The 14,903-nt window shown below is 56.9% G+C and overlaps 1 protein-coding gene across 1 annotated transcript in view; it reads right to left on the reverse strand.

The window, feature by feature from the left end:
- Positions 1 to 979: 979 nt before the first annotated feature.
- SND1 (staphylococcal nuclease and tudor domain containing 1) overlaps positions 980 to 14,903 on the reverse strand; it is a 496,139-nt gene continuing 482,215 nt past the window's right edge. Inside the window, exons 18-24 of the mRNA XM_049894741.1 lie at positions 11,414 to 11,555; positions 8,325 to 8,448; positions 7,418 to 7,487; positions 6,129 to 6,242; positions 4,372 to 4,575; positions 2,361 to 2,405; positions 980 to 2,275 (exon numbers count right to left, since the gene is read on the reverse strand). Coding sequence (XP_049750698.1) covers positions 2,210 to 2,275; positions 2,361 to 2,405; positions 4,372 to 4,575; positions 6,129 to 6,242; positions 7,418 to 7,487; positions 8,325 to 8,448; positions 11,414 to 11,555 — 765 coding nt within the window. The 3' untranslated portion in view covers positions 980 to 2,209. The remainder of the gene's footprint in view (positions 2,276 to 2,360; positions 2,406 to 4,371; positions 4,576 to 6,128; positions 6,243 to 7,417; positions 7,488 to 8,324; positions 8,449 to 11,413; positions 11,556 to 14,903) is intronic.

Below are 14,903 nucleotides of genomic sequence, written 5' to 3' on the forward strand. Positions count from 1 at the left end.
CCTCTCTGAGGGAGAAAGATGTGGCAGTCTGCTTCTATAAAGATTTACAGCCTTGGAAACCCCATGGAGCAGTTCTACTCTGTCCTCCAGGGTCGCTATGAGTCAGAATTGACTTGATGGTAGGCAGCGGGTTGGGTTTTGGAACAAAGGAGGGGGCTGGCATCTTGCCCCTCTGCCAAATATGCTCACAGTCAATGCACAACCAGCCTCGTGGCTCTACCAGGAGCACTGTGGAGTGAGAAACAAGTGGGATGAGCATTCTCCATGCTGGCTCCACTATGAATGAAAGTTAAGACAAGACCCTGTGTAAGACTGGGCCTGCCGACTGGGTCAGGACAACTTCTCCAGGCAGGGAGACTGCGGTAGACTCACTGGGATTCCTCACTGTACTGACTGCTGGGTCCCCTTCACGTGTTGCAGAGGTGGGGGAAACAGGTTACTAGGCCCTAAATGGTCTGACTCGAGGAGCACAGCACCTGCTCTCAACATTTCTCCCCTCACCAGACCCTCTCACTCTTGCCATCCCCTAACGAGCCACCCTGGGCACAGGAAGCACCCAGCTCACTCTGTCTACAGATAGATTCCTGGTGGAGCCCCATAGAAACCCTGGGCCAGAGCAAGTGTAGGGGAGTGTAAGTGCCAGGGGCCCAGAACCTCTGGCTGAGCTGGTCACCCTAGCCACACGGTCTCCCTGATCTCCACCAAGATGGAAGACCAGTCTTAGAAGGTAAGCTGAGTGTCACTGCAGGCCAGGGTGCAGGTGGAACCTGGGGCAGAGTGGGAGGGGTCGCAGGAAGGCGGCCACAGTGTCTTAGCAGAGAATACGCCTGGGAAGGGCAGGGCCACGCAGACGATGCTGTGTAGAAGAACGAGGGCTAGGGTCCCCTGAGGACACCGGGGGTGGTGTCTGCCCTACTGTACACACACTTGCGTGCCCCCCTTCCCCTTCCCCTTCCAGCCCCTGAGCTGTGTAACAGGCTCCTCTTCACACCCTGCCTGTCTGCTCTGGGGGTCCCTCCCTTTCCCCACGGGCTATAAGTAGCCTAAGGTGTCTGAGCCCTGGGGCCAGCTCGACCTTGGGGACACTGAGGCGAACACCTTGTAAAGTCAAACAGAGCAAGGGTGGACCCTCCCAGCTCCTTTCTCACCAGCCCGTGCCACCTACCTAGCTTCAGCCTTTATTCCTGTGCAGCAGGAAGTAGGGACATCATGCACTTCCCTCAGCTGATTCCTGCGGGTTCCCTGTCGGGGCTCTGGCTGAGCTTGTGAGGGCCTCGGCTTGCCTCAGGACAGGCTCATATGGGTCCCTGCCCAGTCTGTCGGGGCCACACCCGGTCCAGCATGCTGGGTACACACGCATAGTCCGTCTACCTCTTGGGCATCACAGCCCAGCTGCTGCAAGCCTGTAAGTCCCTGAGGGCACCCACATGCGAAGGGTCCTGACTGACGAGTCAGAAGATCTCCAGCCTTCTGCATGATGGGCACAGTGCCCAGTGACGCCAGGCTGGGCTCGCCTGGAAGGCTGAGGGGCTGCCCGGCTTCCCCTCAACTGGCGACGTTTTCAGGGGACATGGCCAGACATTTGGACGACTACTTAGGGGGTCACTCGAGTGCCCAGATTCCCTCCCAGTTGGGGCTGCAGAGATCCCAGGCGCTGGGCACCACTGTGACCAATGAAGGCTGCAGAGAGCATGGACTATTTTATTGGGCCTTGAAAGCTTTAAATACAGAATGGGGGAGGGCTGGTGAGGAGGCAGATGTGGACACGCTGGCATTTGAGAATGGTATCAGAGAACTCACATAATCAATAGGTGGACAGAAAGCTGGGGTAGAAGGGTGGTCTGAGGTGGTGGGGAGGCACCCACAGGTGGGTACCCTGGGCTGCTGGGATCACCCCTCCACTTTTGCTCTTTCATGTTGCTTCCTGATTTGAGCACAGTTTAAAAAACCACCAACTCCCAATAAAACACAATTAGCTGGGAGAGACAGGAGGGCAATGCCTGTCACCCTGGAGAACAAGACCCTGCCCTCAGAAAGCCTTGGCTGCCCACTGCCCACCCCGACTCCACCCGATGAGATACTTCCATACACTGAAGCAAAGCTGGACCCAATCTACGCCCCCTGTCTGGGTTCTGGACCTGAGGCCCCCCGCCCCAGCAGAGGGTGAGGCGTTGGCATGAGTGGTGCTGGGGCCAGACCCGAGTTCTCCCTAGCGGCTGTAGCCAAACTCATCTGCGTCATCGGCTCGGAAGTCTCCGTAGCGCCACAAGTTCAGCTGGAAGAGAGAACAGAAAGTGGATCTTTAGAGACCCCCGGAGCCCCTCTCTCAGCACCCTCTGGGCTCCCAGGCAACAGCTCACCCTGGCACTCTTGGCCGACTCCTGGGCATTCAGGTATTCTGTGATCTGGAGAGACAAGAGGAGAAAGGGTGGCGTCAGGAAAGGACTCTCACCCAACCCTCTCAGGCCTCAGGTCAGGGCCCAGTCATGCCTCTGCTCAAACCCCCTCCCCAAGGGGCCCCCAAGTCCCCTCGGGGAAATCTAAAGGGCACAGCCACACTGGTGTCCTTGGTGGCCCCACTCTGCACTGGCTGTTCCATCTCCTGAAACATCCTCCCGCCACTCCAGCTAACCATCCCAGCCCTCTAAGTTTTGACAAAGTGTCCCCTTCTTAATGAGGCCTGAAACGACCCCATTTAGAATTATACCCATCCCCCCATTCCCTTTATTCTGTTTGTATTTTTTTCTGTCTCCATTATACTTATCATCTTCCAGCATTCAATTTAGTTTACTTATTTACTGTATTTATTTTTACTGTTTGTCTCCTCATGCTTGGATGTAAGCACTACGGGGCAAAGGTCTCTCTCTGTTGCTCCCTAATATATGCCAGGCCCTCAACAAATGTCTGCCGAGAAAATGAATAAATGAATGGATGAACAAAGGGTAGGTGTGTATCTCAGGGATTGGTGCGAAAGGAATTTTCTAGACTCCAGAGACATTAGAGGTAGCTTCATATGTGGGTCACTGTTGTCGCTAGGTGCTGTCAATTCTGACTCCTGGCATCCCCCTGTGACAGAGCAGAGCTACCTCACAGGGCTCCTAGGCTGTAATCACCAGGTCCTTCTCCTGTGGAGTGACTAGGTAGATTCCAACCACCAGCCTTTCGGTCAGCAGCCAGCACTTAACCGCTGTGCACCACTGCTCCGTGTGTGGGCACTAGGTCTCCATTCTGCTGGGAGCTTCAGCTGACCCACTAGGAAAATTCAGGAAACGGGGGGCCTCCAACGGGAGGACTAGGGCTCAGGCCTCTCTCTTGAGAGGACAGATGGTGGCAGTCCACACTGGTGCCTTGTCCAAGTGAAGTATCAAGGTGCACAGCCAATGCTGCTGACTCACGAACCACCAATACATCACGTGGCCCTGAAGTGTTAGTGGGCGAGAGGACATGCAGAAAGGGCCAGGAAAAGGGAACACAACGGACAGAATGAAGGGAGAAGGAGGAAAGGAGGACAGGTTCCCGTTTTCACAGCCTGCCTTCCTGCCTCTCTCCCTGGTAGGGGAGGAAGTGGGCACTGCCTGCCAACCTCTGCTCGGTGACTGCCTGGAGGAGGCTGCATTGCTTCCTGCCAGCCTGTCCAGGAGGCATTCCTGTCCTGACACCTGGTCACAGGGCAGATCTGCAGTGGGGCCTCCTCTGTTGCTAGGTGAGAGGCCAGGAGGGGCTGAGGTGTGTGTGGGGCTGGCCAGAGGGGTGGCCTGGTGCACAGTGCCCAGTCCTGAGGGTCAACACTGAACATGCCAGGTGGTAACAGGGACCAGCTGTCCTGATGCTCCAATCAGCCCAGTAGGGCAGCAAGGCATGTCATGCCCTCACACTCCATGAAAGGGGAGACCTGAGCTTCGACATGTGACTGCCCTGAGGCCAGATGGCTCCAGCACCCCCACCCTAGGGTCTCTTCACACAGGCTGCAGGGGTGCTATCTCTGGACCCTCTGGCACCTGGGCGCCAGGAGCGGGTTATGGACTTGGAGGTTTTGTGTTAGAGAAAAGGAGGAGAGAATGGGCAGGAGAGAGCAGGCCAGGCTTCAACCCTCTCCCTCCCACCCTGGCACAACTGCTCCAGGCCAGCATCACCTGGGGGCATGTGCAAAGGCAAACTTTCCGCTCTAGTTTGCAGCTGTGCTCTCAGCCAAACCCGCAGCCAATTAATTTGAGATGTAATTAGCTTTATTTTTTTTTAAGCCCCAACAAACCCAAACCCATTATCTTTCCCCAGCAGGCATGGTGGGACAGTAGGTCCCTGCCCCCTCACTGCTCCTGGTACGTTCCCCAGGCGGCGTGTGTGATAGGTGGCCGTCTGCATGTCACATACCACTTTCTGGAACTGCTTCTCCTTTCGCACCTCCACCATCACCAGCCCCTCCTTCACCAAGCCCAGCCCCACGTCGCCCTTGGAGTCAGCAAACTGCAGGGTAACATGGGGGCAGCCGGCGCTCAGGTGCTCCACGTTGAGCAGGCACTGGGTGTTCTGGATGTCCCGGACCACGCTGTCCACGGCGTCTGTGCGTGCGTCCTCCTGCAGCAGGGACACGCCAGGTTGGGGGAGAGGTGAGCCCAGACTGGGTCCTAGCAGGACCTCCACCTCACGGGCCCTTCGGGTCCTCATTAGGGCAGGAAGCGTCCCCTTTCCTTTCTCTCCCTGCCCCTCACCCCAAGCCCATCTGCACACAAACCTGTCCTTCTCTTACCCACCTGTGTCTCCGAGAAAAGTGGCCTGTCCCCACCAGAACTGCTCTCGCATTTGCTGCCCCAGCCCTGTCACCTCCCACTCTGTGGGGACTTGGGCAGCAGAGCCCCATCAGGCTCAGGCTCTCAGTCTTTACTGGTGCTGTTGGCTCAGGCTCTTCAGGCTCATCTCCCCCATCCTCAGAGCTCTCCCTTCTGCCTAAGGTGGGACACTTGCCCTCAACGTCTTCTGTTTCTCTTCTTCCCTTCACTGAATTTTGTGAAAACGTAGAAAATATTGTCTGGTGCCACTTTCTACCCTACCACTGATTCTTAGCACTTGTATGGGGGTCAGCTCTAGCCACACTGGTTATCTGGCTCTGACCTCAATGCTGAAGCCAAGGGTGTCGCCTGGAGCCTTAGCCTGCCTAGCCTTCCTGGGCCTCCCCTTCTAGAAACTAGAGGGTCTGTAAGCCCCTCCTCCGTGGTTGCATGTTCTGCCTTGGGCTCATCCCGTGGGCATGCTAGGACCTCCTGAGATCTATCTCCTCTCCACCACACCTTCCACATACTCACTCCACGCAATCGCAGCTGTTAAGTCCACGATTCTAGGTCTTCTCTTGCTTCCAAGCTGACAGTAAGTCACCCAGGGCCCTGAATCTGCTCCTTCTCCTTCCCCCATCTTGGCCAACAGCAACATGCCCAACTCGTCACCCTCATAAGAAACCCAGTGCCATCTTGGATCCCTCCTCTCCCTCACCCATCCCCTCTGATGTTGCCTCAGTGTCTAAGCCCTGTCCCTCTCATCCCGCCCCCACTCACATGGTCCTGGCCTGGCCACCATTGTCTCTAGCCTAAACTGTTAAGATGGTCTCCCAGCCATTCCTTCCAGGTTCCCCCCTCCCAATTTCCCTTCCACAATGCCACTAGAACTAACTTCCAAAAACCCACTTGACCATGTCACACCTTTGCTGAAAACTGGCTATCACCCCTCCTTCCTACAGCACAAGAAACACACTCCTTGCCAAGACAGACAAGGCCGTGGCACCCAGGCCCAGACTTACTTTCCCTCCTCATTTCCCGACACTGCCCACAAGCCCCCAGGATCCAACTGTGTCGGAAGTGTCTCTCACTGAGCACACCCTGGATTGCCAGGCCTGCCCATTCCTCAGGAACTAGTTCAGGTGCTCTAAGGCCACCTTCTCTGTGGTGACTTCCCTCAACGTCCACAGTGGAAGCCTTGCACTCCCACTGTCAGAGCACTCTGGCTCTTAACAGAACACCGTCCATTGTTCCCATCTTCTCCCACCAGTCTGCGAGGGCCTCACAGGGGCTGAGTGTCAATGGAGAGGCCCCTATGGGTGGAAACAGGCTACTAGAAGGAAGGAGGATGTCTAGACTCACATCTTGGGGCACTTGGATGAAGGCAAAGGCGTACTCCGTGGCTTGAGCTGGCAGCACTCGAGTGCTGAAGGCAGGTGGCAGGGTTCCCAGGCGGCTGGATGGCAGGACCTCTCTCTGCAAGAAGAAGCACCGAGCAGAAGGCATCACACACCCAATGCCCTCTGGCTCTCATATGACAGCGCTTTGTGGCCAGGCCTTTGGGATCTTAACTCTGGCCCCCTCGCTTGCCCTGCACCTCGGTTCCACTGAGCCATGTGCACAGGCTCTTCAGTGAGCAAAGCTTTAGGAGAATGGTGCCCGTGCCTTCCAACCCTCTCACCTCGGCCTGGTGCTGGCACATTAAAACAATCATGGTGATAACTCAACTCTAATCGCCGTTTACATTTCCTTCTAACTCCCTTCCCTCTGGGACATGGTTCCCTGGATACTTTCCCACAGGCCAGGGTGCACTCCAGCTGCCGCCTGGGAGCACAGACCAAGCCTGCTGGTGGTTCCACCTGGGGTGTGGGGTAACCCCAGCCTGAAGCCTTCCTGTGGTTCTGCCCAGGGTGTGGGGTAAGCCCAGCCTGGAAAGCTCTCTTCTGTGCATTCCCAGGTGAGAAGTTGGGGGCAAGGCCTCACTCTGAGCTTTCTGCTAACAGATCCTCAATCATCGCACTGGAGGAGGGAAGGAAAGAGAGAGGACAACCAGGGCCACACCTCAAGAGCATCACTGTTTCTTGACTATTGTGTACAGTGCTGTGCCTATAGGGACTCTTTCAGGACTGCCAACAGTCTCCCAGGCCCAACCTGAGACACTCTGTCCCAAGGCGACCAGTTACTCTCCCCCGGTGATTGTCCTTTCCCAGCTTGTGCTGAGGTGCGATGTGCTGGGGATTGGCAGGTGGAACAAATACCAGTCCTGGCATGAGGCCCAGGAGGGTGGGGTGTAAAGGACTTTCATGGGCTATAGGCGCCCTGGGGCCAGTTTTCCAGAGAGGTGACACAGAAGAGAAGGAACTGTGGCCGTGGCTGGGCATACGTTCCTGAGGTTGGGACACAAAACATGTCATGTTCCCAGGCTTCTGGCCAGAGACCCCAGTTGTGCCTGTAACTCAGGGGCCTGGCCTGTTATACAGAGGCTAGCAGAGATGCCCACACGCTCACCGTTCTGCCAGTAAAGGAGTCCAGAGCTCAGAGGCACCTTTGAGAGCAGAACTTGACCTAGGGTGCTACTGTGTCTACTGGTCCCTGCAGCCATGCAGGGCCCTCCCGTGCCTGTTCCTCCACCTCTAGGCCCCCAAACTCACGTTGCCGTAATCAATGTAGAAGACGTGGACTTTGGCAGGCGACTCTACTTTCTCTACTCGGGCGCGGTACCTGCAACAGCATTGGGCCTGAGATCAGGGACAACCCAGAGGAGTCTGGCTCTCTGGGGCCTTTGGGATGGCAGGCCAGGGGCCCAGCATGCTCTGCCTGTGTTCAGGGTGAACACTATGGGTGCTACAGAGGGCAGATCCCGGGATCCAGCAGGGCCCAGCCCAAGGACTCTGTGGCCACCCTCACACGCAATCAGAGCACAGCTGGGAGCAGAGGGAGGGAGAAGAGAGCAGCAGATGAATGTGTCCTTGGGGCATAAAGCAACAAGACTAATGACTAGATCGATATCTGCTGTTTAACGCAGCGCACTCAACAGCAGCTGGAATTAGCTGGCAGATCTGTCTGGGAGCCTGCAGCTGGAAACACATCCAAGTTACTTCGTCACCTAGGAAGGCCACAGGCCCCACCCTTGGTAGATCAGACATGAGTGACCTTCTCTGGCCTGTGAGTACTGCTGCTTATGTCCCAGACAGGTGGGCCGAGGTTGGGGCAGCTGGTCTGCACTCACCGTGAGCAGTCTCTGCCCTCACTCTCTGTGACATCATCTTTGATATGGGGATGAGAGGTGCACTGGGGAACCCCAGCCAGTCAGGACACCACTTCTGGACCGCAGGGGGCTCATGGGCCAGAGTGCAGGCCCTGGGTGGGCTGTGGGCAGCCAAGGGGGCACTATGGAGAGCTGGCTGAGGCTGCCATCAACTGCCCAGTGGAAGGCAGACTGCTAAGGAACCTGCCCCAGAAGCCAGCGGGCAGTTTTGCAGGCCTGAGGCCTGGGGACAGACCTGGTATTGACAGCTTCTGCTTATCTCTCTGCCCTGCAGGGTCCAGGCGGCTTACCACTCTCCATCTACGAATTTGGCAATGCAGAACTCTCCCCGCCGGGGGGCGTAGGAGCCCTCCACAGGGGGGTGGCTGGCGATGTCATTGCGCATATTCTCCATCAGCTTCTCCAGCTGGGTGCCTGCAGGGGGAGGGGGCAGTGAGACCTGGAGCCCTGTTCATGGAGCCTTCTCTCCAGATGGGGCTGGGGCAGCCCACAAGCCTGGGAAGCCAGCAAAATGCGAAAGTCTGTAGGGACTCTGCAGCACTGCTGTTCCCAGCCCTTGTCAAGGCTTCCTCACCCATCCTCAGAAGCAGGCGTGGTGGCTTGCTGACACTCAAGGCCCTGCTTGCCCGCCTCCAGGCCCGGCTAGGGAAGCCCCTGGAATGCACGTGGCTCTGGTTATGGAGGCAGAGAAGTAAGTGGACCTGCTCCAGCTGAGCCCAATGAGATTGCCAGCCTGTACCCCATTCCCGCAAAGGTTACTGAGGTGGTGATGGGTGGCAGCCACTCTTTCCTGAAGGAGAGATCCATACAACCTGGGACAAGGCACAGGACTCAGGAGCTGACATATGTAAGGTGGGGGAGCTGGGCCCAGAGGCTGTGGATATTCAAACTCGGCCACTCTGATCCTTGCCTCTGGAAGACACAGCCCAGCTCAGTGCCTTTTCTCAGTCAGGGGGTTCTTCCCTGTCCTGTCTTTTCCTAATGATTCTGGCCTGGGGTCAGCAGTCCCTGCTGCTCATCTTCCTGGTTTCCCATTGTAGAGCAGGCCCTGTGGTGTCTCCTTTCTGGCCCAAAATCTAGTTGAGCATCAAACCTTTTTGCTCCCTCCCCTCTCAGACCTGTGAGGAGGGTGGCTATGGGGTCAAGCTGGGGTTCCTCTCCATAGCTCCAGGGCCCAACGCCGCCCTGTAACAGGTATGCGATACATTTGTGGAGGTCACGCTTGCCAGGCGGCCTTACATGGTCCTTGTCTGTGTTTTTGTTTCTGCCACTACACCACTCTTCAGGGCACAGACCACTGCTCACCGGGTCTGTCTACGCTCTCACGGCCAAGGAAAATCCCTGAGGCATATGGGGGCTTAACAACTGGATTGTGTTGAAAACGAGCTCTGTATATGCACCCGAGGTTGTGTGCACCAGATCTCTGTGTGGCCGTGGCCCCCACACTCACAGGACTCATAACAGGACCTGTCGGGTAACAGCTGGACTTCCCCCTGCCTGGCGGTAGACTATAGTCTCCTTAAGAATTTTCCTTGCCCGCAGACAGTAAAATTCCAGGGAGCAAGGAGAAGTTACTACACAGACACACTCCTCCCTTACTTGGTCTGCTTTTCTTATTCCCCTCCTCCAAGGGAGGAGAAGCAGGACTTTGCCTCCTGTGAACGGGCAAAGCCTTCTGGGAGGGCCTTCCACATGCCTGGCTGGTCATCTGCTGCTAATAGCCATGTTCCTGAAAGCAGGCTTTAATAGAGGAGGGGACAGGGTGAGAGGATGCCCCAAAGGGGACAAGTGGTTTCAGAAGAGGGCGGCTGTGGCTGCTCAGCATTGCTTTCAGGATTCGATGGCGCTGCCTAAGGGCAGGGCTCTCTGGAGCCCACTACCCTCTCCAGGTGGCTGCCAGGCAGCTCCTCACCCCCTCCTTCTGCAGTGTTCCAAGAACACGTGTTTCTCTTTCTTCATTCTCTGCCTACCAGACACTCTCCCAGGGCTGCTAGGGACAGCCAGTTGGGGTTCGGGGCAGTCAGCAGACTTTGAGGTTACAGAGACATACGGTCCCTCCATTTCAAAGGCCTTGAGCCCTGGAGTTTTGCCCCTGGAGACATCAGGGCCTGTCCTATTCAAGGCAGGTCCTCCCCAGCAGGCCCAGTAGCCAGTGGGAGCCCACCTGGGAGTCACTAGACCCCGGCAGGGACATCCTGCCTGGCTCTGCTCAGCAGCAGCTCTTGTCCCTGTGTAGTCAGCCACCACAGGACTCCTTCTCTGTCATACACCCCAGACCCAGGAGATGGCTGCCCCGAGTTCATTCCAAGGCAGCTTTCACGAGGGATGTGGCCTCAAGAGAACCTGATCCTGAAGGCCTATCAGCTCTGCCCCTCCCATCCCCAGCAGAGCCAGAGCCAGCCCAGGGCCAGGAGTGCTCAGCTTTTCCTGGTGCAATGACACTGCCACAAAAGCAGCTGCTGGGGAAACAGCATTAGCAAGGAAGTGGCTGGGACAAGGCTGTTGGCAGCCTGGAGGTGGGCAGAGCCACATCCTGTGATCATGGGGCAGCCTTGAGTGCCAGCAACATCTCGGGGCCTTATTCCTCACAACGATTTACCTCCTTGGACCCAGAGGCTGTGCTAAGGGCATTTTCCTCTGCCTCTACCTAAACTGCTTCCGGGCCCAGGGGGCCCTGAGAGAAGGGAGTTCAGGGGAGAGGGGGAGGACAGAGAGTAAAGGGGGAGAGGTGGAAGGGGGCCAAGGTACCCACAGTGCAGGGCTGAGAGCTATCCACCCTCAGACACCCTGCCTGGAGGACACCGGCCACAGGAGGAAGGAGGAGAACAGAGAGGAGAGGGTCCTCAGAAAGACTGCCCGTGGGGTGACTTCCCTGCATGTGTGGCCTGTTTCCATGGAGATTGGCTACCACTCAGGGCTGTGTTAACCTCTGGAGGAGGAGAAAGCCCAGCAGAGACAAGCCTAGGCTCTCCCTCCTTTTCGTGCTTCCCAAGGATACCAAGGGCTGAGGGGTTCGTGCTTCCTGATCACACACAGACAATCCATTTGTCGATTCCTAAGAGACTCTGAGGGTCACAGGTCCTCTGATGAGCCCAGCCATGGTGTCTGGGAACAAAACAATTACCCAAGGGTCTCAAAGTGGCAGCTAGACAAAATCTGTTATCTTCCCAGTCCTTGGAGGACCTGCCCTGCTGCACCCACATGCCTCGGTGCCTTGGGACTCACTGCAGGTTCACGACATGACCCTGGAGTCCAGAGAGCAGGACAGTGGGGCTTGTGGGTAGAGAGCAGCTGTGAGTTTCTGGGGAGGCTCCTGAACCCCTAAGCCCTGGGCCTTCTCCCACTGAATAGCCTCAGGGTGGGGGTGGGGGAGCCTCACCAGTCTCCACATCCTGCACATAGAAGTGCAGGTCGTCGGTGATCTCGGTTACAAACACCGGCTTGTAGCTGGCCGACCGCTCCTTCTCCTCCAGCATCGGCACCACCTCCTCCACGGGCTGCTCCTCATAGTGGGCCCAGACCTGCAGACAGGACAGGGAGGAGTAGGAATTGGAATCAGACAGGGCCTGGGAAAGGGGCACCGAGTGGGTGTGGGGGTCACTGCATAGCATGCGCGGCCTGCTGGACTGAGCCCTGCGCCCTCTTGTCTCTGAGGGGGAAGGAGGCTTCTGAAGATCTTTTGGCATCGGGAACAACCGGAGAGCTTATTACAAACGCACTTCCCTGAGTCACAGCCCAGGCTCAGTGAATCACAGTCTCAGTTATGAGGGTCCCAGAAGGATGTAAGACAGAGACAGGCCAGGCTGTGGAGAGGCCCTCCTATGGTGCAAGAACACCTCTCCTCAGCAACTTTTCTTTCCTGCCCTCCTCACTTCACCTCGAGCGGCACCACTTCCCCTCCCTGGCCCTCTCTCCCTTCCCCCCAGCCCTGGGCTGTCAGGGCGACAGGCGCTCAGAAGCTGATTCAGCGTGACAGCTCGTGACAGCTCGTCAAGTCCAATCCCGAGGCCAGATTATCCCGAGTGGCAGTGGCCTGTCAGAGCAGGGGAGGGAGGTGGCTTCCCAGCTGAGCAGCAGGAAGGGGTGGCAGAGGGGTGGGACAGGACCACACATAGGGTCTCACAGACACAGCACAGGCATGGGCTGGTAACAGTAGTAGCCCAAACCTTACCAGGTGCCAGGCACCATTCTAAACATCCTCCACATAGTAATTCATTTAATCCTCACAACAGTTGTTGAGCAGGTATTGTTATTGTTAGCTGCCACTGAGTAGGCTCCAACTCATGGTGACCTTATGTAAAACAGAACGAAACACTGCCTGGTCCTGTGCCATCTTCATGACATTGTTATCTTTAAGCCCATTGTTGCGGTTACTGTGTCAATCTGTCTCATGGAGGGTTTCCCTTATTTTTGCTGACCCTCTACTAAACTATGTACTAAACTAGTAGAGTGTGTCTTGCTACAGTATTATCCCTGTTTCACAAATGGGGAAACTGAGGCACACAGGCCTGCTCAAGTCATGCAGCTAGAAGTCGTGGAGCCAGGATTTAAACACGGCAGCCTGGCTCTCATCTCTGAGGGGCCTCCTGGGGACAAAAGGCAGCACTGAGTAGTGGGAGAAGCTGTCACTGGGGAGATACTGTCCCTCATTGCCCTTTAATTTGCTCTTTGCCTTTGCTCAAGCCAGGTACCATCTTTGTGTACAATGAGGTGGTTAGTTTGATTCAGTCACTGAGATCCTGCCTCTCGGGTGATATGCAGGTTCCTGGGTGGCCCAGGATGCAGCTGAAGAGTAGGAATACTGGGATTACCAACTGCCTTGGGTCACCCACAGAGCTAGAGTGAGTGCCCAAGGCTCCTGCACCTGGGGAGGCTGTAAGTGCTAGTGGATAGACAACAGGGATGAAAACAGCTCCTTGGCTAAACCATCCCACCATTCCACAGTACAGGGGTCTAACCCAACAGTTCCTGACCCCATTCACCTTCCAAGCTCCAGTCACCCTGATCCCTGTCCCACCACCACTGCCCTTGACCCTAGTACCCAGAGGCCTGTGCCCACACCATGCCCAGCCCTGGTGGCCAGAAGACAAGAGGCAGGGGCAGAGCTCAACTCAGCTTCTGCCTCCAGACAGACTGCAGGCTCTTGGCCTCACTCCTTGAGGGACCACCTACACACACAGGAATAGTGGGCCTGACCTTTCGGACTTCCCCGTGAAAGGGCCTCTCTAATCAAAGGCACTCTGGGGACATCCACAGATGATGCTAATCCTGAGGCCTCAGTTTCCTGGGTCTCTCTGGCTGGAAGCCCCTAGCAAGTGTCTATTCAGCCAGTCATTTCCACCGATGCTCTGGGCTCCCAACCCTTGGGGATCCTCGCAGCTCCGAGGATCAGTGGAACTCTGGCTGCTCCGAAAGACTGTCAGCATGACCTCACAGGAGCTGGAGCTGTGCCTGTCACCTCCCCGCAGCGGCCTCCTGGCCCAGAGAGGCTGGCCCCCTCACCCCCCAAGCAGCATAACCCTCCCAACCTCAAGCTGCCAACATACCTTCCTCTCTCCTCTGCCCCCCGCCACCCTCTTCCTCCTTGCTCCCTCCCTTCCCAATCCCAGACCCTCCTGTGCTGGTCGCCCCTCAGTCTAGAGAGCCTGGGAGCCTTTTGGTGCTCCACTGTGAAGCACACTCAGCTTTCCGTGGCTGTGGGGGGAGGTGGCTCCTCAGCCTTGTTGATGAACTGGGAAGAGACTGACAGGGTGAGAGCAGAAACCGCTAATGACTCTTCAAGTAAGAGTGCCTTAGGCGACACCATTAGGCCTCCTCCTCAGGGAGAGGGGGTGGAGCTTCCTTTCTGGCAGGCTCAGGTTGGGGAGGAGGCAAACAAGGGCCTGGGGATGGCCTTAGCCCCTTGCTCCCACCAGGAGGGCAGCAACAGGCGCTCCATGCCCAGGCCCACAGCTCACTGAGGGGAGGCAAGAAGCAGTGAGGTGTACACTGGTACCTGCACTGAGAGAGCAAGAGAAGCCAGGCCTCTCCACACAAGGAGCCTGGCGCCTGAGGTGGCCAAGAGGCAATCACAGAGTAGAGAGGGAATGCTGCCCCTCCGATAAAGGCACTCGCCTCCAGTGGACGCACCTGGCCATTGTGAACAGTGGAGTCATGATGGAAGCCGGTTCCCTAGTCCGGCCAGGGGGCTTCTTGGTGGGAAAGAGTCACGCTGCCTGTGCTCCCATCCTGACCACACTGATTTATGTTGCCCCACTGCAGAACCAGGGTGGGGAAGAGACACACTCGTTGGTGAGACAATGGCCCAGCCACTTCCCTACAGCCCCCAAATCCTCTCACAGCCCAGAGCCCCGACAAGAATCCCCATAGCTGATGCCGCTCCTCCTGGCCTCTGGGGACACAATGAGGACAGCCCAAAGACCCCTTCCAGGAGGAACAGTAAATACGCACAGACAACAGCGTTGGTGCCTTACTGCTTGACCCCAGGCTCTGGAAGACGGAGAACCCCCACAGCCAATATGCTGGGGAGAGGACAGGGGTCCTGACCTGTAATTCTCTGAGCCTTTTGGGGAGAACAGCCTGAGTCTGTTTTAAACAGCCAACCTGGGGATGCTGGGGGGCTCACCATGAGGGGTCTGCTCTGCTCTCAGATCAGATCCAGGGGGCTGAGGGAAGAGGCTCACCTGGCAACTCTCTCACTTACGGCCAGCTTGTGGCCAGTCTGGGGAAGGGCCTCCATCCTGCTTCAAGGCTGGGGCCACGATGGGGATCCATCCTGGGTAGAGTCCCTCGATAGCCCCTGCTACAGATTAGGGTGGGCAATGGGTAGGGGACACACCTCTCCCCGGTCTCATTGGCTCTGGGCTGCT

Source organism: Elephas maximus, chromosome 8, assembly GCF_024166365.1.
Source record: "Elephas maximus indicus isolate mEleMax1 chromosome 8, mEleMax1 primary haplotype, whole genome shotgun sequence".
In the NCBI taxonomy this organism is placed as follows: domain Eukaryota; kingdom Metazoa; phylum Chordata; class Mammalia; order Proboscidea; family Elephantidae; genus Elephas; species Elephas maximus.